The 23,717-nt window shown below is 49.9% G+C and overlaps 2 protein-coding genes across 4 annotated transcripts in view; one reads left to right on the top strand and one right to left on the bottom strand.

The window, feature by feature from the left end:
• Nucleotides 1-319: 319 nt before the first annotated feature.
• On the top strand, nt 320-14,740 carry tspan4a (tetraspanin 4a). Its single transcript, XM_069181620.1, has 7 exons — nt 320-2,461; nt 6,238-6,429; nt 9,139-9,213; nt 10,873-10,974; nt 12,235-12,366; nt 12,451-12,534; nt 13,608-14,740. The coding sequence occupies exons 1-7, from the start codon at nt 2,147-2,149 to the stop codon at nt 13,674-13,676; spliced, it is 969 nt and encodes a 322-aa protein (XP_069037721.1). The 5' UTR covers nt 320-2,146; the 3' UTR covers nt 13,677-14,740.
• The window catches only part of chid1 (chitinase domain containing 1), a 10,189-nt gene continuing 1,167 nt past the window's right edge, over nt 14,696-23,717 (bottom strand). For all 3 annotated transcript variants that reach the window (XM_069181619.1, XM_006643261.3, XM_015339613.2), the window contains exons 2-13: nt 23,050-23,174; nt 22,788-22,934; nt 22,003-22,135; nt 21,401-21,445; nt 19,341-19,447; nt 18,995-19,056; nt 18,793-18,885; nt 16,319-16,420; nt 16,079-16,231; nt 15,904-15,984; nt 15,649-15,691; nt 14,696-15,110 (exon numbers count right to left, since the gene is read on the bottom strand). In XM_069181619.1, the coding sequence (XP_069037720.1) occupies nt 15,012-15,110; nt 15,649-15,691; nt 15,904-15,984; nt 16,079-16,231; nt 16,319-16,420; nt 18,793-18,885; nt 18,995-19,056; nt 19,341-19,447; nt 21,401-21,445; nt 22,003-22,135; nt 22,788-22,934; nt 23,050-23,157 (1,173 nt within the window). In that variant the 5' untranslated portion in view covers nt 23,158-23,174 and the 3' untranslated portion in view covers nt 14,696-15,011. The remainder of the gene's footprint in view (nt 15,111-15,648; nt 15,692-15,903; nt 15,985-16,078; nt 16,232-16,318; nt 16,421-18,792; nt 18,886-18,994; nt 19,057-19,340; nt 19,448-21,400; nt 21,446-22,002; nt 22,136-22,787; nt 22,935-23,049; nt 23,175-23,717) is intronic.

The following is a 23,717-nucleotide window of genomic DNA, read 5'->3' as shown; positions in this document are numbered from 1 at the left end:
GAGGAACAGACAGTGAGCCTGTCTCTCAACAACAATAATAAATTGTGTGACCTCCCGTCACAACCTCAGTAACAGTGAGTCTAATGCTCTATATGTTTGTATGTCTTATGATGTGTGTATTGTAAATGTCTGTAGATGTTTTAACACTGAAATGTATCAGTCGTGCCAGTAAAGCTCCTTGAATTGAGAGAGAGGGAGCAGGAGGGAGAGGGAGGGGGAGAGTAGCTCCTGTGGGGGGGTTGGCCAGGCTGCTATTGGCTGGGAACAGCAGCAGGCTCCTCCCCAGTGCTGTGGGATAGTGAGCCTGAATGGGAGAGAGAGGAGCAGGAGCACGTGTGTGTGAGAGAAAGGAGACAGACCCAAGCTGTCAAATGGTGCAGAGCTGCTGTGAGCTTAGTGCTGCAGTGTGATTCCAGGTCTGAAGGAATCTTTCCTTCCTCGCTCTGCAGACAGTGGCGGCTCTGCTGGGATCTCCTGAGGCCGGGCTGACAGTGGGATGTGCTGCTGACAGAAGGGCAGGGAGCCGATGCAGGAGACCAGCTCTTGCTCTGGCTGCTGCAGATTTCTGCTGCTTCTCTTGGGATTTTCCCTCACTGCTCTGCTGCTCGTCTCCAGCCTTTCTGCCAGCGGCTGGGCTTTCCCTCACTGCTCTGCTGACTGACTCCAGCCTGCCAGCGTTTGATCTTTCCTTCACTGCTCTGCTGCCTGACTCCAGCCTGTCTGCCAGCAGCTGATCTTTCCTTCACTGATCTGCTGACTGACTCCAGCCTGTCTGCCAGCGTTTGATCTTTCCTTCACTGCTCTGCTGCCTGACTCCAGCCTGTCTGCCAGCAGCTGATCTTTCCCTCACTGCTCTGCTGCCTGACTTCAGCTTGTCTGCCAGCGCCTGATCTTACCCTCACTGCTCTGCTGCTCGTCTCCAGCCTGTCTGCCAGCGCCTGAGCTTTCCCTCACTGCTCTGCTGCCTGACTCCAGCCTGTCTGCCAGCAGCTGGGCTTTTCCTCATTGCTCTGCTGCCTGACTCCAGCCTGTCCACCAGCATGCGCAAGTGACCTGCCCCCTGCTCTGCCGGAATATCATCTCTCTTCCTTCTCCAAACTTTCTCCTCCTGGCGCAGTGGATCCGTCTGCAGTAGTCAGCAACCTTGGCACTCAGGGAAGGGGTTGGGATGACACACTGATACTGTCTATCGTGCTGGAATTGCACTGATACACAGGGAAAGGAGAAAACGTGCTACAGAAAATCCAAATGGGATGCTTGGCCAAGCAAGAAATTGGCACATGAGCTGAGCTCACTAACACGATAAGTTAACTGAAGAATATCTCTGCCTGCATGGTATTTCGGAAGTGGGGTGTCTGGCTCACTGTACACCCAAACACATACTGTAGACACATATAGTACTGCACACAGACATCTCACACACACAGACACTCACATGCAGTCGTGCACACACACAGACACACAGACGTGCACACACACAGACACACAGTCGTGCACACACAGTCACTCACACACCCTTATACAGTTGTCACGGAAACTCACACAGTTGTTGCACATACAGACACATAATGGTTAACAGACAAATCAGTACACAGTAACAGTTGTTCACACAGCAATGAACAAGTACAAACACAACTGTAAACAGACACAAATTAGTGTACACGCACACTCACAGTAGTGCACACACAGGCACCCACAGTGAATCTGCGTCTCTGGGTCAGATCACACTTGTGTGTGCACATTCTCTTGGCCCATGGCTTGATCTCAGGTGTTTGGAAATCGGACCTTGGATGGTGCTGGAGAATCTGCCTGGAATTCTGTTGGACCTTGTGAGGATTGTGTTTGGTTCAGCTTGTCTTGTCAGAGGTTTTGAGGAGTATTTTGGTCTTGAGGTGGACCTGGCTGGTCACTCGTGTCTGGACTGTGCTCCAACTCATTGCACACCCGTGTCTGGACCGTGGTCCAGGTCATTGGTCACTCGTGTCTGGACTGTGGTCCAGCTCATTGGTCACTAGTGTCTGGGCTGCACTCCAGCTCATTGGTCACTCTGGTCTGGACCGTGGTCCAGCTCATTGGTCACTCGTGTCTGGACTGCTCTCCAGCTCATTGGTCACTCTTGCCTGGGTTTGGGCTGGACCTGTTGACCATGCGGCGCTCCAGCACGGACGAGACTCCATACCGACGCAGCCCCTCTCTGGACAGCAAGCCGGGGTCCCCACCCCCCAACCCCTTCAGGCGCTACAGCAGCAGCTATGGGAGCCCCTTCAGCTTTGGGCTCCATGCGGCCCCCGGGCCCCAGACCACCAAGGGACGCTACACCTCCCCCAAGGGCAACAAGTACGTAGTGTTCTACCTGGACCTGTCCTTCATCCTGCTGCTGGAGCTGCAGCGTTGCAGACTGGCCAGGGCCTGCCTGGGCACCGTCAAGGGTCTCATGGTGCTGTTCAACCTGCTCTTCTGGGTGAGTCAGGGAGCGCTTCTCCGTCTCTGTCTGCATCTCTGTGTGTCTGTCTGTGTTTCTGTGTCTGTGTGTGCATCTCTGTCTGCATCTGTGTGTCTGTGTGTGTCTGTGTCTGCGTCTCTGTGTGCATCTCTGTCTGCGTCTGCGTCTCTGTGTGCTTCTGTGTCTCTGAGTGCATCTGTGTCTCTGTTTGTCTCTGTGTCTGTGTCTCTGTGTGTGTCTCTGTCCATGTCTGCATCTCTGTGTGTGTCTCTGTGTGCATCTGTGTCTCTGTCTGCATCTGTGTGCATCCGTGTCTCTGTCCGCATCTGTGTTTCTGTGTCTCTGTGTGCGTCTGTGTCTCTGTCTGTGTCTGCGTCTCTGTGTGTGTCTCTGCGTCTCTGTCTGTGTCTCGATATTAAGTTTCAATTTTCAAGAAAAAATCACAATGTTATACGGTGTTAGGATTACACTGGCACATCCTCTGGACAATACTGTGGTCTTACCAGCTCCTTCACCTGACCTGTCTCTGTGTGGACAGACTGTGTGGAGTGGGGTGACTGTGTGGACAGACAGTGTGGAGTGTGGTGGCTGTAGACAGACTGTGTGGACAGACAGTGTGGATTGTGGTGACTGTGTAAAAGTTCTGTTTGAAGTTTTCCACCAGAGATGATGGGTGGTAGTGGGGTGGGCAGACAGGAGGTGGGAAGAGATGTAAACAGACAGTTCTGAGAATCAGTGTCATCCCCCGAGACTCAAGCTTTATCAACTCTCTTCTCAGAGACGCTGTGCTTCTGTAACACTGAAGAAGCTCATTTTCTCTAACCAGCACACAGCTGCTCTCATTTAAATAACCTTCCTCAGCAACCATTAGGAGAAACATCAGCCCACAACATGATTCCTACTCAAAATAATAACAATCGGGCCCTCCTGCTCCAGCCAGCCTGGAATATCTTATTGATCTTTATTAATTATTCATCTCCTGGTTGTTTATTGAGGTCAGTTCAGTTGTATGAAAAGAGGCAGCAGTATGTCCCTGTGTCCACCCTGTGTCTCTCTCTCAGTCTCAGCCCTGTGCTGTGGGCAGCGTTACTCTGTGTCCACTCTGTGTCCCTCTCTCAGTCTCGGCCCTGTGCTGTGGGCAGTGTGACTCTATATCCACCCTGTGTCCCTGTCTCAGTTTCGGCCCTGTGCTGTGGGCAGTGTGACTCTGTATCCACCCTGTGTCCCTGTCTCAGTGTCAGCCCTGTGCTGTGGGCAGTGTGACTCTATATCCACCCTGTGTCCCTCTCTCATGACTGTGCTGTGTGTCCCTGAGACTCTGTGTGATTCAGTGTGCCAATTTGTTAGTAGACCTTTTAAAGATTCATCCGCCCTGCTGTTGTAGCCACAATAAGCCACTGGTATTGTAAGATACACAGACTGTATCAGCACATGCACTCTTCCTCTGTCATGCAGCTGTGTGTCTGAGTTTCTCTGCATTAATGTGTTAAAGACCTGTGATACCCACCTTATCTCCTTTCATCGTAATTAATTAATATGAACAGGGCTCAGTGCCGTAATGTGAGACTCAGGCCTGCCTGCCTGTCCCAGATATAGTGTGTACTTGTACTGGGCTTCCCTGCTGAGAGATATTCAGCCCCACACAGGGTCGAGAGCCCCAGCTGTGTGTCAGGAGTGACAGACTGAAAGTACCTTTAAAATATCCCCCCTTCCAAACCAGCAGCTCTATCACCATGCAACTCACTGCTGGCAGCCCACTGAAGCTCAACAGGTGTGAGCCTGGTCAGTACCTGGATGGGAGACTCCTGGGAAAGCTGAGGCTGCTGCTGGAAGAGGTGTGAGTGGGGCCAGCAGGGGGCGCTCACCCTGCGGTTTGTCTGGGTCCTAATGCCCCAGTATAGTGACGGGGACACTAAACTGTAAAAAGGTGCCATCCTTTCAATGAGACTTAAAACAAAGGTCCTGACTCTCTGTGGTCAATAATAATCCCAGGGCGTCTCTCAAGAAGAGGAGGGGTGTTACCCTGGTGTCCTGGCCAAATTTCCCCCTGGCCTTTACCAGTCATGGCCTCCTAATAACCCCCCTCTCTGAACTGTCTTCATCACTGCTCTCCTCCCCACTGAGAGCTGGTGTGTGTGAGGGGACTGGAGCATCATCCAAGGGGGGCTGCACACTGGTGGTGGAGGAGGGGATCCCCATGACCTGTAAAGAGCTCTGAGTGGAGCTATCGTTATTAAAACACAGTCCTCTTCCCAGCTCAGTACTGACAGCAACTGAAACATAGATAGTGAGAGAAAGAAGGGGTGAATGGGTGAGAGAGTGAGAGGGTGGACACGAAGATCCACGTGTGAAATATGAATATGGTGTGTATTTAGAACTGAAAATGAGGATATTTCTTTGCACAAAGGGTTGAGGGTGTCTGGAACAAACTGCCCATTGATCCCAGGGTGGTCCCCAGATCAGTCAGCTACAAACAACCAAAAGAGTGGTCTCTCATTTGTAAACTCCCTGATGTTCTTGTGAACTGAGCCAGATATTAACATGAAGGATGTTCCCACTGTGCTATCCTTTGTGTGTGTCAAAGCCACACAGATCTCCTCTGATTGAAATACTTTTGACTATTTTATTGTGGACATTTGAATATTTTAGTACGAGCAAAGCATGTGATTCTTGCTCTCTGTTTAAACACCCCAACTGTTTCTTTGCCAATACCAAAATGATTATGAGGAAACGAAAGAGAGAGATGAGTGTGTCAGTGTGTTTATAGAGAGCATGCTGTGTGACATGTTTATAGAGAGTGTGCTGTGTGTCACTGTGTTTATAGAGAGTGTGCTGTGTCAGTGTGTTTATAGAGAGTGTGCTGTGTGTCACTGTGTTTATAGAGAGTGTGCTGTGTCAGTGTGTTTACAGAGAGTGTGCTGTGTCAGTGTGTTTATAGAGAGTGTGGTGTGTATCACTGTTTATAGACAGTGTGCTGTGTCTCAGTGTGTTCATAGAGAGTGTGCTGTGACAGTGTGTTTATAGAGAGCATGCTGTGTGACGTGTTTATAGAGAGTGTGCTGTGTCAGTGTGTTTATAGAGAGTGTGCTGTGTCAGTGTGTTTACAGAGAGTGTGCTGTGTCTCAGTGTGTTCATAGAGAGTGTGCTGTGTCAGTGTATTTATAGAGTGTGATCTGTGTGTCAGTGTGTTCATAGAGAGTGTGCTGTGTCAGTGTGTTTATAGAGTGTGATCTGTGTGTCAGTGTATTTATAGAGAGTGTGCTGTGCATCAGTGTGTTTATAGAGAGTGTGCTGTGTGTCAGTGTGTTTATAGAGTGTGTTCTGTGTGTCAGTGTGTTTATAGAGAGTGTGCTGTGTCTCACTATGTTCATAGAGAGTGTGCTGTGTGTCAGTGTGTTTATAGAGAGTGTGCTGTGTGTCAGTGTGTTTATAGAGAGTGTGCTGTGTGTCAGTGTGTTTATAGAGTGTGCTGTGTGTCAGTGTGTTTATAGAGAGTGTTCTGTGTGTCAGTGTGTTTATAGAGAGTGTATTGTGTGACAGCCCAACGTCAGTGTATTCACAGTGTGCTTGAAGAAAGGGCTGTGTGACAGTGTGTGTCCTCTGTGTGGGTTTGCAGTGAGTGTGATTAGCTGATTTTGAAAGAGAGGTGGTCACTACCAGCTGGTGTTTCTAGGGAGGCCGTGATGAGGACATCCTGACAGCTCGCCTCGTCTTTCTTTCTGCATGTCTCCCTCCCTTTCTCTCCTTCTGTCTCAGCGGTGTGCTGCAGTGTGCTCTCTCTCTCTCACTTGCAGCTGGGCGGCTGTGGGCTACTGGGAGTGGGCATCTGGCTGGCCGTCACCCAGGGGAGCTTCGCCACGCTCTCGTCCTCATTCCCCTCCCTGTCCGCCGCCAACCTCCTCATTGCCATGGGAACCATCGTCATGGTGGTTGGCGGTCTGGGGTGCGTTGGGGCCTTCAGGGAGAACAAGGTCCTTCTCCTGAGTGTGAGTCTCTCTCTGTCAGACAGCATCAGCGTCACCTGGTGCTGTGTTGGTATAGCAGGGTCTGTGGACTGTGGACTGGACTGTTGACTGGTCTGAGGACTGGACCGTGGACTGGACTGACTGGACTGAGGACTGGGCAGACTAGACTGAGGACTGAACTGACTGGACTGGTCAGATTGGACTGAGGACTGGGCAGACTGGATGGGACTGGGCAGACTGGACTGACTGGGCTGTGGACTTGACTGAGGACTGGACTGAATGGGGACTGAACTGAGGACTGGGCAAACGGGCCAATCCTAGTGCATGAAGAAGCTGGTGCAGGTAATTCTGTGGTGTGTATTTCCTACTGTATTGTCGCTGTGCTCCTCTGTGAGTGTCAGCCAGGCTGGCTCTGCTCAGCGTCTCTGGAGGCAGTCAGCTCTCAGCTCTCAGCTCTCAGTCACGAGCTGCAGAGTACAAAACCCGCCTCACTTCGTGATGAGGATAAGAAACCCCTCCACCCTCCTCCTCGCGGCTCTTGAACAGCTTACCTGCACATACTGCACAACTGCATTCATTCTAAGTTCCTTGAATGATTTATAAACTTGGAAAAACGGATTGATGTAGTTTCCCTCTCACTCTGACCTGCCAGGGACCCCAAGCCTTTATCTCCATCTGCAGTCTGTTATCAAAACACTGACTGTGCACTCTGTTTGCATGAGTCAGGCAGCACCTGACCCCTTTAGAGCTTTGAAGAATCACAGCCACTTCATTTCATCAATAACAACTTTCTGGGGAAAAGGGACTGTGCATTTCTATTTAGAGAAAGTTCTCTAAATAGTTCTAAACTGTTCTGAGAAAAATGTACAATGTATTGAGATTTAACTGTCATTTTCTCTCTCTCAGAACAGCAGGGCAGGCTTCATGTCCATTCAGCTTCCATCCATCAGAGAGGGGCAACAGCTGAGTGCACAGGAGCATAGTTTTCCAGGCAGTGAGAGAGAACATCTCTGTCCTTCAGACACCTGCACAGCCCCTATGTCTCTATTTCTCACCTCTGTCCCCCACACACCTGCACAGCCCCTGTGTCTCTATTTCTCACCTCTGTCCCCCAGACACCTACACAGCCCCTGTGTCTCTATTCCACACCTCTGTCCCCCAGACACCTACACAGCCCCTGTGTCTCTATTCCACACCTCTGTCCCTCAGACACCTGCACAGCCCCTGTGACTCTATTCCACACCTCTGTCCCTCAGACACCTGCACAGCCTCTGTGTCTGTATTCCACACTTCTGTCCCTCAGACACCTGCACAGCCCCTGTGACTCTATTCCACACCTCTGTCCCTCAGACACCTGCACAGCCTCTGTGTCTGTATTCCACACTTCTGTCCCCCAGACACCTACACAGCCCCTGTGTCTCTATTCCACACCTCTGTCCCTCAGACACCTGCACAGCCCCTGTGTCTCTATTCCACACCTCTGTCCCCCAGACACCTACACAGCCCCTGTGTCTCTATTCCACACCTCTGTCCCTCAGACACCTGCACAGCCCCTGTGACTCTATTCCACACCTCTGTCCCTCAGACACCTGCACAGCCTCTGTGTCTGTATTCCACACTTCTGTCCCCCAGACACCTACACAGCCCCTGTGTCTCTATTCCACACCTCTGTCCCTCAGACACCTGCACAGCCCCTGTGTCTCTATTCCACACCTCTGTCCCCCAGACACCTACACTGTGTCTCTATTCCACACCTCTGTCCCTCAGACACCTGCACAGCCCCTGTGTCTCTATTCCACACCTCTGTCCCTCAGACACCTGCACAGCCCCTGTGTCTCTATTCCACACTTCTGTCCCCCAGACACCTACACAGCCCCTGTGTCTCTATTCCACACCTCTGTCCCCCAGACACCTACACAGCCCCTGTTGTCTCTATTCCACACCTCTGTTCCCCAGACACCTCCACAGCTCCTTTGTCTCTATTCCACACCTCTGTCCCTCAGACACCTGCACAGCCCCTGTGTCTCTATTCCACACCTCTGTCCCTCAGACACCTGCACAGCCCCTGTGTCTCTATTCCACACCTCTGTTCCCCAGACACCTACACAGCCCCCGTGTCTCTATTCCACACCTCTGTCCCTCAGACACCTGCACAGCCCCTGCGTCTCTATTCCACACCTCTGTCCCTCAGACACCTGCACAGCCCCTATGTCTATCATATCTGAGCCCAGTATATCCAGAAAGATCATTTCCTGCTCCTTGCTCCCGAGAAGGGCTCCAGGAGCCTGCACAGCCCCTGCGTCTCTATTCCACACCTCTGTCCCTCAGACACCTGCACAGCCCCTATGTCTATCATATCTGAGCCCAGTATATCCAGAAAGATCATTTCCTGCTCCTTGCTCCCGAGAAGGGCTCCAGGAGTCTTAGAGAAAGCTTTGAGACTATCTGAGAGAAGAGGAGGGAGACAGAGGCAAGAGCAACAGGAGGTGCAGGGAGAGAGCTGCTTGGTGCTCAGTGTGTGTGACCCTTATAGAGACCCCCTCTCTCCCCTGTTCATCTTCCTCCAGATCACTGCTGACAATGACAGGAGAACTTGCTTCGGTCAGAGTGGTCAAGGACAGTTACAGCAGTGTTGACGAGTTCTCATGTTAGAGCTCAGTAGGATTTTAAGAAACTGATGTACGACCCTCTCCTGCCATGAGCTCACTGTACGCCTCTCTCTCTCGACAGTTCTTCGTTCTCCTGCTGCTCATCTTCCTCCTGGAGGCTCTGTCCATCATCCTCTTCTTCGCCTACAAGGATGAGGTGAGGTCACTTCTGTGTACAGGAGTTTTTCAGCTCTGTCTTCTCTCCCCTCAGCTCTGTCTCCTCTGTGTCTCCTCTCTCTCCTCTTTGCTTTGCTCAGCTCTTTCCTCCTCTCCCTCCCTAGTGAGTGTGGGATTTCTCAGTGGTGAGAAATTCAAGGTTATTTGAGGATGAAACTCCGTGTAAACATCCTCTGTTTTATTATTATTATTATTATTATTATTATTATTATTATTATTATAGAGAGAAAGGCTCACTCTCTGCCTGTGTCCAGTTTCTGTGAATTCTCCTCTCTTTGTTTCTCTCTCTGCCTCTCTCTTTTCTTCCTGCCAGTCTTTCACTCTAATTCCTTTCCAGTTGCCCTTGCATGCTGTTTGCTCTCCCTCTCTCTGAGCTGAATTATTGATGACAGTGCACTGTTAGTAGGATGACTGGGCTGAGAGGAGACAGAGGCCATTAAAACAACACAATTGATTGGAGGCATTTTGCACAGAGCGAGTAACCCCCTGGGAACTTCACAGGAAAAACCTCTGAAGTCACTGAGAGAGAGGCTGTCTGTCCTCTCTCCTCACTCTGCTCTGTAGAGACACTCAGTGTCAAATGAATACTCCATCATCAGACCTGAAGGTACCACAGTGACTGGCCAGATTCTACACCATGAACTCTAACACTAATCATCCATTTTCTCACCACTTTATGCAACATGGGGCTGGGGGTAGCCTCTGCCAGCGTACATCGCAGGACAGACACTGACACAGACACACTCATCCCAGGGCCACGTATACCACAGTTATTATGTCTTTGGACTGGAGCACCCAGAGGAAATCCACACAAACACAAGGGAGGACATACAAACTCTACGCAGATAGACTGAAGCCAGAGCACCAATCTGCTGCTCATACTTTAAAAAACAGCAGCCACATCACCCTGCAGCTCACAGCTGGCAGCCCACTGAAGCTCAGCAGGTGTGAACCTGGTCAGTACCTGGATAGGAGATGTATGGGAAAGCTAAGGCTGCTGCTGGAAGTGGTGTTAGTTGGGCCAGCAGGGGGCGCTCACCCTGCGGTCTCTGTGGGTCCTGATGCCCCAATATAGTGTGATGGGACATTATACTGTAAAAGGCACCATCCTTCAGATGAGGCATAAAACCGAGGTCCTGACACTGAGGTCATTAAAAATACCAGGGCGTCTCTCGAGAAGAGTAGGGGTGTAACTCTGGTGTCCTGGCCACATTCCCCCTGGCCTTTACCAGTCATGGCCTCCTAATTACCCCCATCTCTGAAGTGGCTCCATCACCCTGCTCTCCTCCCCACTGAGAGCTGGTGTGTGTGAGGGGAAATAGAGAGAGCTGCAGACGATTTCCAGTCGTTGCAATTAATACCTTTGAGCAAAAAACACAAAAGAAAAATTCCAATGTGCAGAGTTGGCATTAACTTCCGAGGAAACACAAAAGAGCATCATCCAGGTGGGGCCCCACACTAGTGGGGGTGGAAGGGATCCCCATTACCTGCAAGGAGCTCTGAGTGGAGAGTACAGAAAAACGCTGTGTAAGTGTGAGCAACTATTATTATTATAACCAGGACAGAACATGTCCCCCATAAGTGAGTGCTCATGACACCGCGCAGCGCTGCTCTGCTCCTGATGTGTGTTTGTGTGCAGATAGACCGCTATGCCCAGGCTGACCTGAAGAGGGGGCTGCAGTTCTTTGGCACCGAGGGGAACATTGGCCTGACAAACGCCTGGAGCATCGTCCAGACAGACGTGAGCACAGCCCTGTAGCGGCCAGTCATTGCTGTTCTTCAAGTCCGACATTAGAACTGATTCTCACTGGCGAACCTGAATACTCCCAGAGCTCACACAGGCAGGAGAGGAACCGGAAAGTATTCACCCCCTTGGACTTCTCCACAGTCCGAGTTGGAAACTCAAATAGAAATACTTTTATACACCAAGGAACACAAATGACTCTATAGTGTCTACATGGAAAGAAAGTTATCATTTCTTACATTTAATTTAAAACAAAACACTGAGAGATCTGGGTTTCATAAGGATTCGCTCCCTCACTATGACACCTCAGATTGAGCCTGGTTGCATCTAGTTTCCTTGCAAATTTACTCTAACGCTTGTATCCACTTGCGGTCAGTTCAGCTGGTTGACCTGATTTCAGAAGTGCTGCTGTCTGTAGAAGGTACCTCAATTGAGCTGCCGTATTGCTCTGAGGAGCCCCAGTTCTGGGGGGCGGGGGGGATAGTGGAAACAGATCTAGGTTGCTGAAAGCTTCCAGGAACTTAGTTAGGTGCAGATAATTCAGAACATGACCAGTGACACATCCAGAGACCAGAGACACACCCAGAGACCAGCGACTGACAAACAAAAAGTGAGCGCTATGCCAGGCTAAACTGAACCCAGCTCATCACCCTGTGAGACACACACCATCCCCACATGAAGCAGCAGGACTGGGGCTCTTATCAGCAGAGAGTGAACAATGAGTGGAGTCAAATACAGGCACATCCTTGAGGGAAACCTGTTTAAGTCAACAAAAGACCTTAGACTCACATTCCAATAGGACAATGTCCCCAAGCCTGCAGCCAGAAAGACACTGGAGTGTCCTCGGAAGAGGAGGATGTGTGCCCTTGATTGGCCCAGATCTGATCCCACTGAGCATCCATAGAAAAACCTGGAGATTGTGGTTCACTGATGCTCCCTGTCAAGATCCACAGGGAAGAGTGAGCAAAGAGCCCCTGATGCAGACACAGCTGCAGAGACTCACTGCTGTAATTGCTACAAAAGGTGCTTCTACAAAGTATCGACTGAGGGTGCTGAATACTTCAGTAAATAATATATCTTCTGTTTTCATACATTTTTCCACCAGAAAAATCACTGCCCCTATAAATGGCTACTCATGTTATGTGAACTGAGGGAAAAACAACTCATTTCATGAATTAACAATTACGGTGGGAACAGCACTTCTCATTGCTCAGGGGTGAAAACATTTAGAAAAATCTGTTCATGTGTGTGTTACAGTTCCGGTGCTGTGGCGTGTCCAATCACACAGACTGGTTCTCCGTGTATAATGACACGCGTGTGCCAGACTCCTGCTGCCTGGAGTACAGTGAGAACTGCGGACTGGAGCGTCCAGACACATGGTGGACAGCGGTGAGACCGGGGGTCCAGGGAGAGGGAGGAGGGGGGACAGAGAGGGAATGTGCAGAATCCTGACTGGTGTCTGTCTGTCTGCAGCCCTGTTACAAGCAGGTGAAGAGCTGGATGCAGCACAACCTGCTGTCTCTGTGGGTCTCCGCCCTGTGTACGGGGGTCACTCAGGTGAGCAGGACACTGCCAAGCTGTCTGTGGGGCTCCGCCCCGTGTACGGGGGTCACTCAGGTGAGCAGGACACTGCCAGGCCGTCTTTGGGTCTTCCCTACTCCTCCCTTTCTGACAGGTTCAGGCCCTCCCAGGACTCCTCCACTGCTGTTATAAAAGCCAACCATTTAACAGAAAGAGGTGCTTTTATATTTATTCCACAACACTGGATTATCCGCAACGTCAGGTCCAACAATGAAAACAAATACCCAGAACCACGAAAAACAAACACTGAGCCCACAGTGCCACCTGCTGGCCACTCTTCCTCAGAACTGGCTGCCTGGAGCTGGAGTCTGTGCTGAAACCTGCCACACATAAGCCACTTCACCTGCAGGTAAACAAGTAATCTGCACATCGGCTGCAAAGGAACAAGTAATAGGTTAATTCCATTCTAAAAAAAAGAAGAAAGAAAACACGTTTCGGCCATGGAACCTCCTTCAGGTGTGAGAAAGACAGGGCAGTAAGCAAAGGTAATGTAGCAGGAGAACAAAGGCTGGGAGAGAGGAGGAGTGAGGGGTGGGAGCAGGGGACAGAAAGAGAGGCCAATCAAGAGGTGTGAAGTCAGGAGTCAGGATAGGTGTAGAGAGGTGTGAAATGAAACTTCCAATGAATAGAGAGAATTTAGAAGAAGAGTAGTCTGTTGTTAAGAGTAGGGAGAAGGTATGATCCTAGCTGCAGGATAATTTTGGTTTCTGTAGACTTCTCTTTTATCAGCATGGAATAAACCTATTACTTGTTCCTTTGCAGCCTATGCATGCTGACGCAGTTACCCACCTGATCTACACATCGGTAATTTTTTCCTTTTCCTAAAATCTTGGTCAGGAAGCCTCTATATCCACGTGTTGTCTGGGGACAGAATGTCCAGCTGTCCTCCTAGCCTCTAGGATGCTGTTGGGCCGGGGGCACTGTCCAGCTGCTGTTCCTTTAAGAGGGGGCCTTGACCTTTGACACAGTCTGGCTACCTGTTTCTGTTGCTGGCCGTCATGGTTTCATCAGTCTTTCCTTGTCTGACACGCTGTCCGTCTCTCCGTCAGATCCTGGGCCTGGCCTTTGCCATGACCATGCTCTGCCAGGTGGCCAAATGTGACACCTTCTACGCCTAGAGCTCCCAGAGTGCAGTGCTCCTCGGGAAGAGTGTCATACTGGGATACAAGCGCGACAGTGTTGTTGGCTTGTTCCCGGACTGCTGAGCCCTGAAGTCCTGAGTCGTGGCGCCGAATTTGGGGAGTCTGTGGTCGTGGCCCTGTCTGCTTCGTTCCTGCTCTGCTGCCCCCTGTTGGAAATGCGAGCTCTCAGAGAACTCTGCTGAAACAATGGAGATTTATTTCTGCTTTGTGTCTGTGAAGCTCTGCTGTTGTCATCTTTATTTCAAGAGATATTTTGAATATCTTTCAGAGGGACTCTGAAAAGACACTGTTCAATGTCACTGTCCATCCGACTGACCACACCCTGGACCACAGCCCCACAACTGACAGACTGACCACGCCCTGGACCACAGCCCCCCCGACTGACAGACTGACCACACCCTGGACAAGGGCACCAAGCCAACAGACACTCCTTTATGATGGCTCCCTCAGATCAGACTACCCAGGGCCAGCCTGCCTGGCTGCTGCGGATGTGGTCTGGACACTGAGGGTCAGTAGGATCACTGGACACTAGCATGACCCCGACCCCAGGGCCTGGGCTCACACTCAACTGTAAACTAGAGTCTCAAAAACAATTCCAGATTATCTCCAGATAACATTGAAAAAGAATAAAAAGCCATTTCTAATGACAACAAGGTGTTGGAACGTTTGTTTAATTAACTGGACTGCAACAAGACTGTACCAACTGCACAAAGGCAGTACTGAACTACTGTCCGGACTGGACACACCACTGTCCCTGACTGTACTAACCGGACACATTGCTGTCCATCGCTGTACTGAACTACTGTACTGACAGGACACCACTGTCCCTCACTGTATTGAACTACCGTCCTGATGTGGTGAAGGCAGGAAAGAGGCACACAGAGATGCACAGAGAAGTCATGAGATCAAACCCAGGAAGCGTTACAGTTGGAGTCTGAGACAATGATCAGCCTCTCTTTCATTTTCTGGGCCCACAGTGGAGGGTCACACACATGTCAGCAAAAGCCTTTATTTGTCTGCATTAACTGCTTGGATTTCCATCCATCTATGAAATTCTGGGCTCTCAAGCTATGAGTCCGTCTTCAGGACGGACAGCAGGAGACATGGTGATTTCTGGAACAAACTGTCCAGCCATTTCGCTGAACCAACTCGCTTGGATCTGGACTGGATGAGAGTCTGGCATCGATAAGCAAGACAGGCCAAATGGAGAGATTTCACTCAACCGATATTTCTTTCTCACGTCAGCGACATAATATGTGTGGAGCAGGGGGGCACTGTCTGCAGCTATCTGCGCAGGTCCGATCCAGAGTGTCACAGCAGGTCATAGAAGTAATCCAAGCCCTGGCCAAGTTCCCATACAGACACTCCTGTCCCCAGTTCTGAAGCCAGGTCCAATCGCATCTGGATAGACTGGGGAGAGAAGAGAGTGAGACAGGTGAGGAGAGGGAGACAGGTGATGAGTACAGCAAGACAGAGTAGCAGGAGAGTGAGAGTGAAACAGATGAAGAGCCCAGTGAGACATAGGAGCAGGAGAGTGAGACAGGTGATGAGTACAGCAAGACAGAGAAGCAGGAGATTGAGACAGCTGAAGAAAGGGAGAGTGAGACAGGTCAGGAGCCCAGTGAGACAGGTGAGGAGAGGGAGAGTGGTGATGAGCACAGCGAGAAAGAGGAGCAGGGGAGTGAGACAGGTGATGAGCACAGTGAGACAGAAGAGAGGGAGAGTGAGACAGGTAAGGGGCACAGCGAGACACCTGTCTCACTCATAAATAAAAAAAACAGAAGCAGACACAGAGACTACAGACACAAAGCAGTGCCACATTCAGGCACAACAACACAAAACCTGCAGGGTGGAGGCACAGGCAGGCAGGCACAGATACAGGGTGAGGGGCAGCAGCACAGCGAGTCAGGAGGTGGCTAGGGAGTGAGATGGACATCAGGAGACTCACTTTTAGTGTGGGGTAGTAGACCACATGCTTCACCCCACTGCTCCTGAGCAAAAGAAAGAGACGAAATAACAGCATCAGGGTTTGATTATTGCTTACAAACTGGTGTCAGGAGTCAGGGAGGGGGGTGGACACAGGGAGTCGGAGATGGGGGTGGACACAGGGAGTTGGAGATGGGAGTCGGGGACAGGGTGGACACAGGGAGTCGGGGACGGGGGTGGACACAGGGAGTCGGGGACGGGGTGCAGGCGGACTGACCTCTTGTACTCAAAGTAGTGTTCAGCTGTTTGCTGATCCCACTCCATGCGCGGTTTGTACTCCTTCAGCAGCTCTATGTACCTGACTCAGAGGGACACAGAGAAGACACTGAACAATTGTTACCATCACAGTGTGTCGCAGGGGCTGTGCGTGGCCAGTGGAGGTGCTGCGTTACCTGCTCCCCAGGACTGGCTCCCCGCCCCCTTGCCGAGAGAAATCCAAGCCATAGAAATTGAGTCCCAGCAAAATTTTGTGTCTCCATACAGCCTTGGGGTCCAGCACATCCACACAAGCACGAACCCAAGGCAGTGGAGCACTAGGGCCAGGCCTGCCGGACACAGAGAGAGACACTGAGACAGTGCTGCGGTCACACGGTCATGTGCAGGTCAGGCTGTGCGCCAGAAGGAGTTCTGACCTGCTAGGAGTGGAGTAGTCATAGGTCATCAGGCTGAAGCCGTCCACAGTGGGAGCCAACTGCTCAAACTCCTGAGGACCAAACATGCCCGGCTGGTCAGAGCTGAGAGGAGAGAGAGTTCAATATCGATATCAACGAGTTGGCAGGGTTGTTGGAACAGTCTGCAGCTCCTGGTCTCACACTACACGACACAGAGATCAAGTTCCTGCTCTACACAGATGACCTGGTCCTGCTGTCGCCCACAGAACAGGGGCTGCAGCCGAGCCTGGCACTGCTGATGCAGTACTGTCAGACCTGGGCACTGCCAGCCCATCTGGACCCAGAACAGGGGCTGCAGCAGAGCCTGGCACTGCTGGAGCAGTACTGTCAGACCTGGGCACTGACAGCCCATCTGGACAAAACCAGAGTCATGGTTTTCAAGAAGAAAGCCAGACCTCAGGGAAACAGGTACAAATCCACACTCAACAACAACACATTGGAGCACACATCCAGCTACACATATCTCGTTCTCACCATCAGCTCTCCTGGGAGTTTTGACCTGGCAGTGAAGGCACTGAGGGAGAAGGCACTCAGGGCTTTCTACGCAATAAGAAGGAGGCTTTTCAACATCAACCCACCAACAAGAATCTGGCTCCAAATATGATAATAATAATAATAATAATAATAATAATAATAATCATCATAAAAAACTTTATATCTGAAAGTGCAATACAACCTATTGCCCTATACGGCAGTGAAGTGCGGGGTCCCCTCACAGACCAGAGAAAAACACCTAACAATACATGCAGGGCCAAATTAGGCCATAACTAATAAACATACAGAAGAGAGTATTAAAGTATTGGTTACACCTAAGAAACAGCGACCAAAATTCCTACCACCACAAAGCCCTGCTGAGCCAAGAACTCAGCCCAACAAAGAGCCCTCTGAGCCAGCTGGTCTTGAGGCTCACTGGCACAAACCACACCAACACCTCAGGACAGCACTGCTAGAACACCACAACTCAGAATCAACAACATCAGAGCACAGATCAAACATATTTCACATATTGGGAAACACACAGGAGGAGGAGGGAACAGTTGAACTGGCAGCCCAGTATGTGATCTCTTGTCCCAGCCTGAGGAACAGTGAGCCTGTCTCTCAATAATAATAATAATAATAATAATAATAATAATAATAATAATAATAATAATAATAATACTACAGTGTTTGATCTCCTGTCTCAGCCTGAGGAACAGTGAGCCTGTATCTCAATAATAATAATACAGTGTGTGATCTCCTGTCACAGCCTGAGGAACAGACAGTGAGCCTGCCTCTCAATAATAATAATACAGTGTGTGATCTCCTGTCACAGCCTGAGGAACAGTGAGCCTGTCTCTCAATAATAATAATACAGTGTGTGATCTCCTGTCACAGCCTGAGGAACAGTGAGCCTGTCTCTCAATAATAATAATACAGTGCGTGATCTCCTGTCCCAGCCTGAGGAACAGTGAGCCTGTCTCTCAATAATAGTAATACAGTGTGTGATCTCCTGTCACAGCCTGAGGAACAGTGAGCCTGTCTCTCAATAATAATACAGTGTGTGATCTCCTGTCCCAGCCTGAGGAACAGTGAGCCTATCTCTCAATAATGTTCCATGTGTTTGTATGTAAATGTATTACGCTGTGTCTATATTGTAAATATCTGTAGACCAATTATGTTAAATGTATTTGCTTTGGCAACACTGATTTATTCATTGGTCATGCCGATAAAGCATCTTGAATTGAGAATTGAGGAGAGAGAGGCCGGTCAGAGCTAAGGCAAAGAGAAGAGAGATTCATTATTGCAAATGAACCCTCTAACCAATTTTTTATAAGGTGGTTGTAACAAGCTGGCCCACAGGTCCAGCATCCTGATTTGTGTATCTTGTTGTTTTCTTTCTATCAGAGGTCCTTCAATGAATTAAGGATGAGACCCTCTACCAGTTTTGCATGGTTCATGAGCATAATATCCACATATCCACAGAAGTCATCCCCGTCTCTAATATGGAAATTCTTATCCCGATTAAAAGGGTGGAGTTGAGAGGATGTGGGGGCTCTCTTGTGGCTCCAGGTGGAATTACTGGTGGCTTTGCCACAGTGGTCTTTTATAGGAAAAGGAATTTGAGTAAAACATAATAATAGGAATACAATTTGTCCAGGGCACTGGAGTAACACCCCTGCTCTTTCTGAGAAACATCCTAGGATTTACATATCATCTGAAGGACGGCGCCTTTTTACAGTATAGTGTCCCCATCACTATACTGGGGCATAAGGACCCACAGAGACCGCAGGGTGAGCGCCCCCTGCTGGCCCCACAAGCACCTCTTCCAACAGCAGCTTTAGCTTTCCCAGGAGTCTCCCATCCAGGCACTGACCAGGCTCACACCAGCTGTGGGCTGAAGGGTGATTTTGTTGCTGGAAATAACTGTGGTGATATAGCAGAAATCTTTTATTTACCTGGGGACTACGCCAGGGGGGATGACCAACACACAGCCAAGCTGGCTCGACCGCAGGGTCTCACAGAGATGGGTGACCAGGTGGACCAGCTCCCTAGAGACAGAAGCCAACATGTTAAGTCAGCTCTGCCGTGAAACAAGGAGAAAGACAGACGATAAAGATACAGACTGACGGAAAGCCAGTGACAGTCTAAGTTCCTCACACTCTCCTGTGTCCTCCCAGCTGACTCCACATCTCCAGCACAAAGCCATCGTACCCCTCTGCCTGTCGAGACACAAGGGAACCCCCAGAGGTTAGTCTGACAAGGCTACAGAATCCTTACAGGTGTTCTTTACGATGTGCAATGCTGCCTCATTCTGGCCAGGTTAAGAATTACACATTGCTGGCCATCTTAAATAAAGTACTGGACTGGACTGTATAATCTTCTACTCCCCCACTCTCCTCATTTCTCTGCTCCAGGTTAAAACAATTTAACAGGAATGGACATAATAACACTTTATTACAGTACAGACAAAAAGCTCTCTCCCCTCCCCTTCTCCCCTATGTACCTTTGCCACCTCCACTGCTTCCTCGGCCAGCTCCTCGATCTCGTCTTCGCTGGACAGCACGCTCTCGTAGTCCTGGTAGGACCAGCCATCGAACAGCAGGCGGGGCCCTGCCAGAGCGAGAGGGAGGCCAGTGAGCCTCAAGTCTCGAGGGGTGAGAGAGGTGAAGAGGGAGAGAGAGTCTGCACAAGCTCCACGCTGAGATCTGTCATTTCCAGGGGCAGGGAAAGGCGCTGCTGTATGGAGACCTCAATGCACAAACAGGCACAGTGGAAGACTGCACCAGTACACAGGGAAACACTCAAATATCCAGACAATCTGCACAACAATAATTACAATTTGTGCCATCTGTCACAATCTGTCACAGCCTGAGGAACAGACGGTGAGCCTGTCTCTCAATAATAATACAGTGTGTGATCTCCTGTCCCAGCCTGAGGAACAGACAGTGAGCCTGTCTCTCAATAATAATAATACAGTGTGTGATCTCCTGTCCCAGCCTGAGGAACAGACAGTGAGCCTGTCTCTCAATAATAATAATACAGTGTGTGATCTCCTGTCCCAGCCTGAGGAACATTGAGCCTGTCTCTCAATAATAATACAGTGTGTGATCTCCTGTCACAGCCTGAGGAACAGACAGTGAGCCTGTCTCTCAATAATAATAATACAGTGTGTGATCTCCTGTCACAGCCTGAGGAACAGACAGTGAGCCTGTCTCTCAATAATAATACAGTGTGTGATTTCCTGTCACAGCCTGAGGAACAGACAGTGAGCCTGTCTCTCAATTATAATACAGTGTGTGATCTCCTGTCACAGCCTGAGGAACAGACAGTGAGCCTGTCTCTCAATAATAATACAGTGTGTGATCTCCTGTCACAGCCTGAGGAACAGTGAGCCTGTCTCTCAGTAATAATAATACAGTGTGTGATCTCCTGTCACAGCCTGAGGAACATTGAGCCTGTCTCTCAATAATAATACAGTGTGTGATCTCCTGTCACAGCCTGAGGAACAGACAGTGAGCCTGTCTCTCAATAATAATAATACAGTGTGTGACCTCCTGTCACAGCCTGAGGAACAGACAGTGAGCCTGTCTCTCAATAATAATACAGTGTGTGATTTCCTGTCACAGCCTGAGGAACAGACAGTGAGCCTGTCTCTCAATTATAATACAGTGTGTGATCTCCTGTCACAGCCTGAGGAACAGACAGTGAGCCTGTCTCTCAATAATAATAATACAGTGTGTGATCTCCTGTCCCAGCCTGAGGAACAGACAGTGAGCCTGTCTCTCAATAATAATAATACAGTGTGTGATCTCCTGTCCCAGCCTGAGGAACATTGAGCCTGTCTCTCAATAATAATACAGTGTGTGATCTCCTGTCACAGCCTGAGGAACATTGAGCCTGTCTCTCAATAATAATACAGTGTGTGATCTCCTGTCACAGCCTGAGGAACAGACAGTGAGCCTGTCTCTCAATAATAATAATACAGTGTGTGATCTCCTGTCACAGCCTGAGGAACAGACAGTGAGCCTGTCTCTCAATAATAATACAGTGTGTGATTTCCTGTCACAGCCTGAGGAACAGACAGTGAGCCTGTCTCTCAATAATAATAATACAGTGTGTGATCTCCTGTCCCAGCCTGAGGAACATTGAGCCTGTCTCTCAATAATAATACAGTGTGTGATCTCCTGTCACAGCCTGAGGAACAGACAGTGAGCCCGTCTCTCAATATTAATAATACAGTGTGTGATCTCCTGTCACACCCTTAGGAATTGAGAGTAAGCCTCTCTTTCAAAATTGTTTTATGTAATATAACTGTCCAAAAATATGTATGAAATGTAAAATTTTCTTATTCTACAGTATTCACTTGGCAACACAGTAATTCATCAGTAATGCCAATAAAGCTTGCTGATCGTGGATTTGAGAGAAGAGCAGAAGAGTGAGAAAGGAGAGAGGTGAAGGGGAGAAAGAGACTGATGGAGGGAGAGGTGAAGGGGAGAGGGAAAGAGAGGAAGATGGAGGGGGGTGAAATAGAAAAAGGGAGAGGAGGCAGATGTCCAAACTCACAGATCTTGATCTTTCTGTTACTCTTCCTCACAGCTCTCATCCACCCTGTTGAGAGAGAGACGTTACCCCTGACTCATCGTTGCTGCTGTGCTCTTTTACACCTGTTTCGACGGGCAGCTTGTGATGTTGGAGCTCCCTGTGCTGCTGAATCACACTGCGAGTGTGAGTCCTGTGGGTTTTCAGTGTGTAGCGTTGTGTAGCAATATCTAGTGCTGTGTACTTTTGTGCAACTGCATGTCACCCTGGTCAGAGTCATGCAGGCCCGCAATGTCGTGCTGTGTAGCAGTGTGTACTGTTGTGTAGTGTTGTGCAGCGGTGTGTCACCCTGGTCAGATGCGGGCCTGCACGATGTGTTGTGTAGCAGCGTGCAGTGTTGTATACTTGTGTGCAGCGGTGTGTCACCCTGGTCAGAGTCGTGCAGGCCCGTGATGTTGTGTTGTGTAGCAATGTGTAGTGTTGTGTACTGGTGTGTCACCCTGGTCAGAGTCGTGCAGGCCTGTGATGTTGTGTTGTGTAGCAGTGTGTAGTGGTGTCACCCTGGTCAGAGTCGTGCAGGCCTGTGATGTTGTGTTGTGTTGTGTAGCAGTGTGTAGTGGTGTCACCCTGGTCAGAGTTGTGCAGGCCTGTGATGTGGAAGCTGTCTCGCCCTCGGCGTCGCAGCTGCAGCCACACCGGAGACACAGAGGTCAGCTTTGCCCCAAACTGCTTCGCCACATCGTAGCCATGAGAGTTCCACTGAGAGAGACAGAGAGAGAGCTGAGTCTCAGCACTGCAGTCTCAAACACACACACACACACTCCTCAGGAAGAACAAGAGCACAGAGACCTGACTTCAGCTGAGCTGCCTGAGCCTTCGCACTGCTCAGACAGACGGAGAACAGAGTGAAAGCATGAAGAGCAGATGAATGTGAAACAGCCTGCAGCAGGGCACTCACCCTGCAGAGAGGAACATATTCACTGTGTGTATTTTATCACTTTGTCTTATGGATCAACATTTTAGCACGACTTCCAAGGCAAGAATTGCCAATAATGTCTGTGAGGGGGAGGAGCTGAGAACAAACCAGAGGGGCCACATGGCCCATCAGCTTGTTCGGTAGTTAAAAGCTGATTGATTATTAAATTGATTACATTTGATTGTTAAATTTAAGCTGATCGATCCCATGATCTTGTCTAGTCATTTGCTGGAAGGAACCGGGATATCAGCTTCAACATGTCTGGGCAGCGTGTCCACAGCTCCCCCACCCTTTGTGTAAGGGCACAGTGTAAACTGTGCCTCCTGTGCGTTCCCCATGCTGTATGGCACAGCTGACCACGAAGATGTCCTCTTGATGGACTTTGTTGACAGAGGGGGAAGGATTGGCACAAGAACAAGCAGCCCTCTCCCTTACCGGAGTGATGTAGCCGAGCACAGCTCCCCCGAACACTGGCTGACCTGCCGTCTGGGCGCAGAACCGCTGGTGCTCACGAACGATGTCCTTCGCCTTGGGGTCTGACACCACCAGCCCGCGCTCCTGCACTGGCCTGTCCGCCGGGGCCTGATCAACACAGCCAAGCGGGCATGATGACGGACCGGCAGGATGCGAGAACACGCGTGTGCACAGCAGGGCAAAGACACGCTGACCTCTGCCACACCAACAGGCTCAGACCCACCTGCTTCTCGGGGGCTTTCAAGGACGGTTTCAAATCAGATTTGGAGAGCGTGGCGTCCACCAGCAGAACACGCAGCAGGATGGACAGCAGAGAGAGCACAGCTGTCATCTCAACACTGCTCAACCCTGCACAGAGGGGAGACATGCAAGTTAGCAGCGCACTGAGACAACGGGACAGGGCAATACAGAGACACACTGTACAGAGACGCACTGGGCAGGTGTATATACACACGGGACAGGTGTATATAACCACACCTGAAGAAGGCTCCACGGCCGAAACGTTGTGTTCTCTTTCTTCTTTTTTTCAGCATGGAATAAACCTATTACTTGTATATAACCACATATAATAATAATTGCTTACACTTATATAGCACTTTTCTGGACACTTCACTCAAAGTGCTTTACAGGTAATGGGGATCCCCTCCACCCCCACCACCAATGTGCAGCCCCACCTGGATGATGTGACGGCAGCCATAGTGATCCAGAACGCTCACCACACACGAGCTCTCAGTAGGGAGAAAAGCAATATTCATAGATGGTGTTTAGGAGGCCATTATCTGTAAAGGTCAATGGGAAATTTGGCCAGGACACCGGGGTTACACCCCTACTCTTTTCAATAAATGCCCTGGGATTTTTAATGACCACAGAGAGTCAGGACCTTGGTTTTAC

The sequence above is a fragment of the Lepisosteus oculatus genome, chromosome 21 (assembly GCF_040954835.1).
Source record: "Lepisosteus oculatus isolate fLepOcu1 chromosome 21, fLepOcu1.hap2, whole genome shotgun sequence".
NCBI lineage: Eukaryota > Metazoa > Chordata > Actinopteri > Semionotiformes > Lepisosteidae > Lepisosteus > Lepisosteus oculatus.
Note: the sequence above shows the minus strand (reverse complement) of the source record. Positions and strands in the feature narration are given on the sequence as shown.

Bases quoted from the DNA above. Each gene is read 5' to 3' on its own strand.
- tspan4a (XM_069181620.1), top strand. From the start codon at position 2,147: ATGCGGCGCTCCAGCACGGACGAGACTCCATACCGACGCAGCCCCTCT. The intron at 6,430-9,138 runs GTGAGTCTCTCT...CTCTCTCGACAG, and splicing joins ACAAGGTCCTTCTCCTGAGT to TTCTTCGTTCTCCTGCTGCT. The intron at 12,535-13,607 runs GTGAGCAGGACA...TCTCTCCGTCAG, and splicing joins TGTGTACGGGGGTCACTCAG to ATCCTGGGCCTGGCCTTTGC.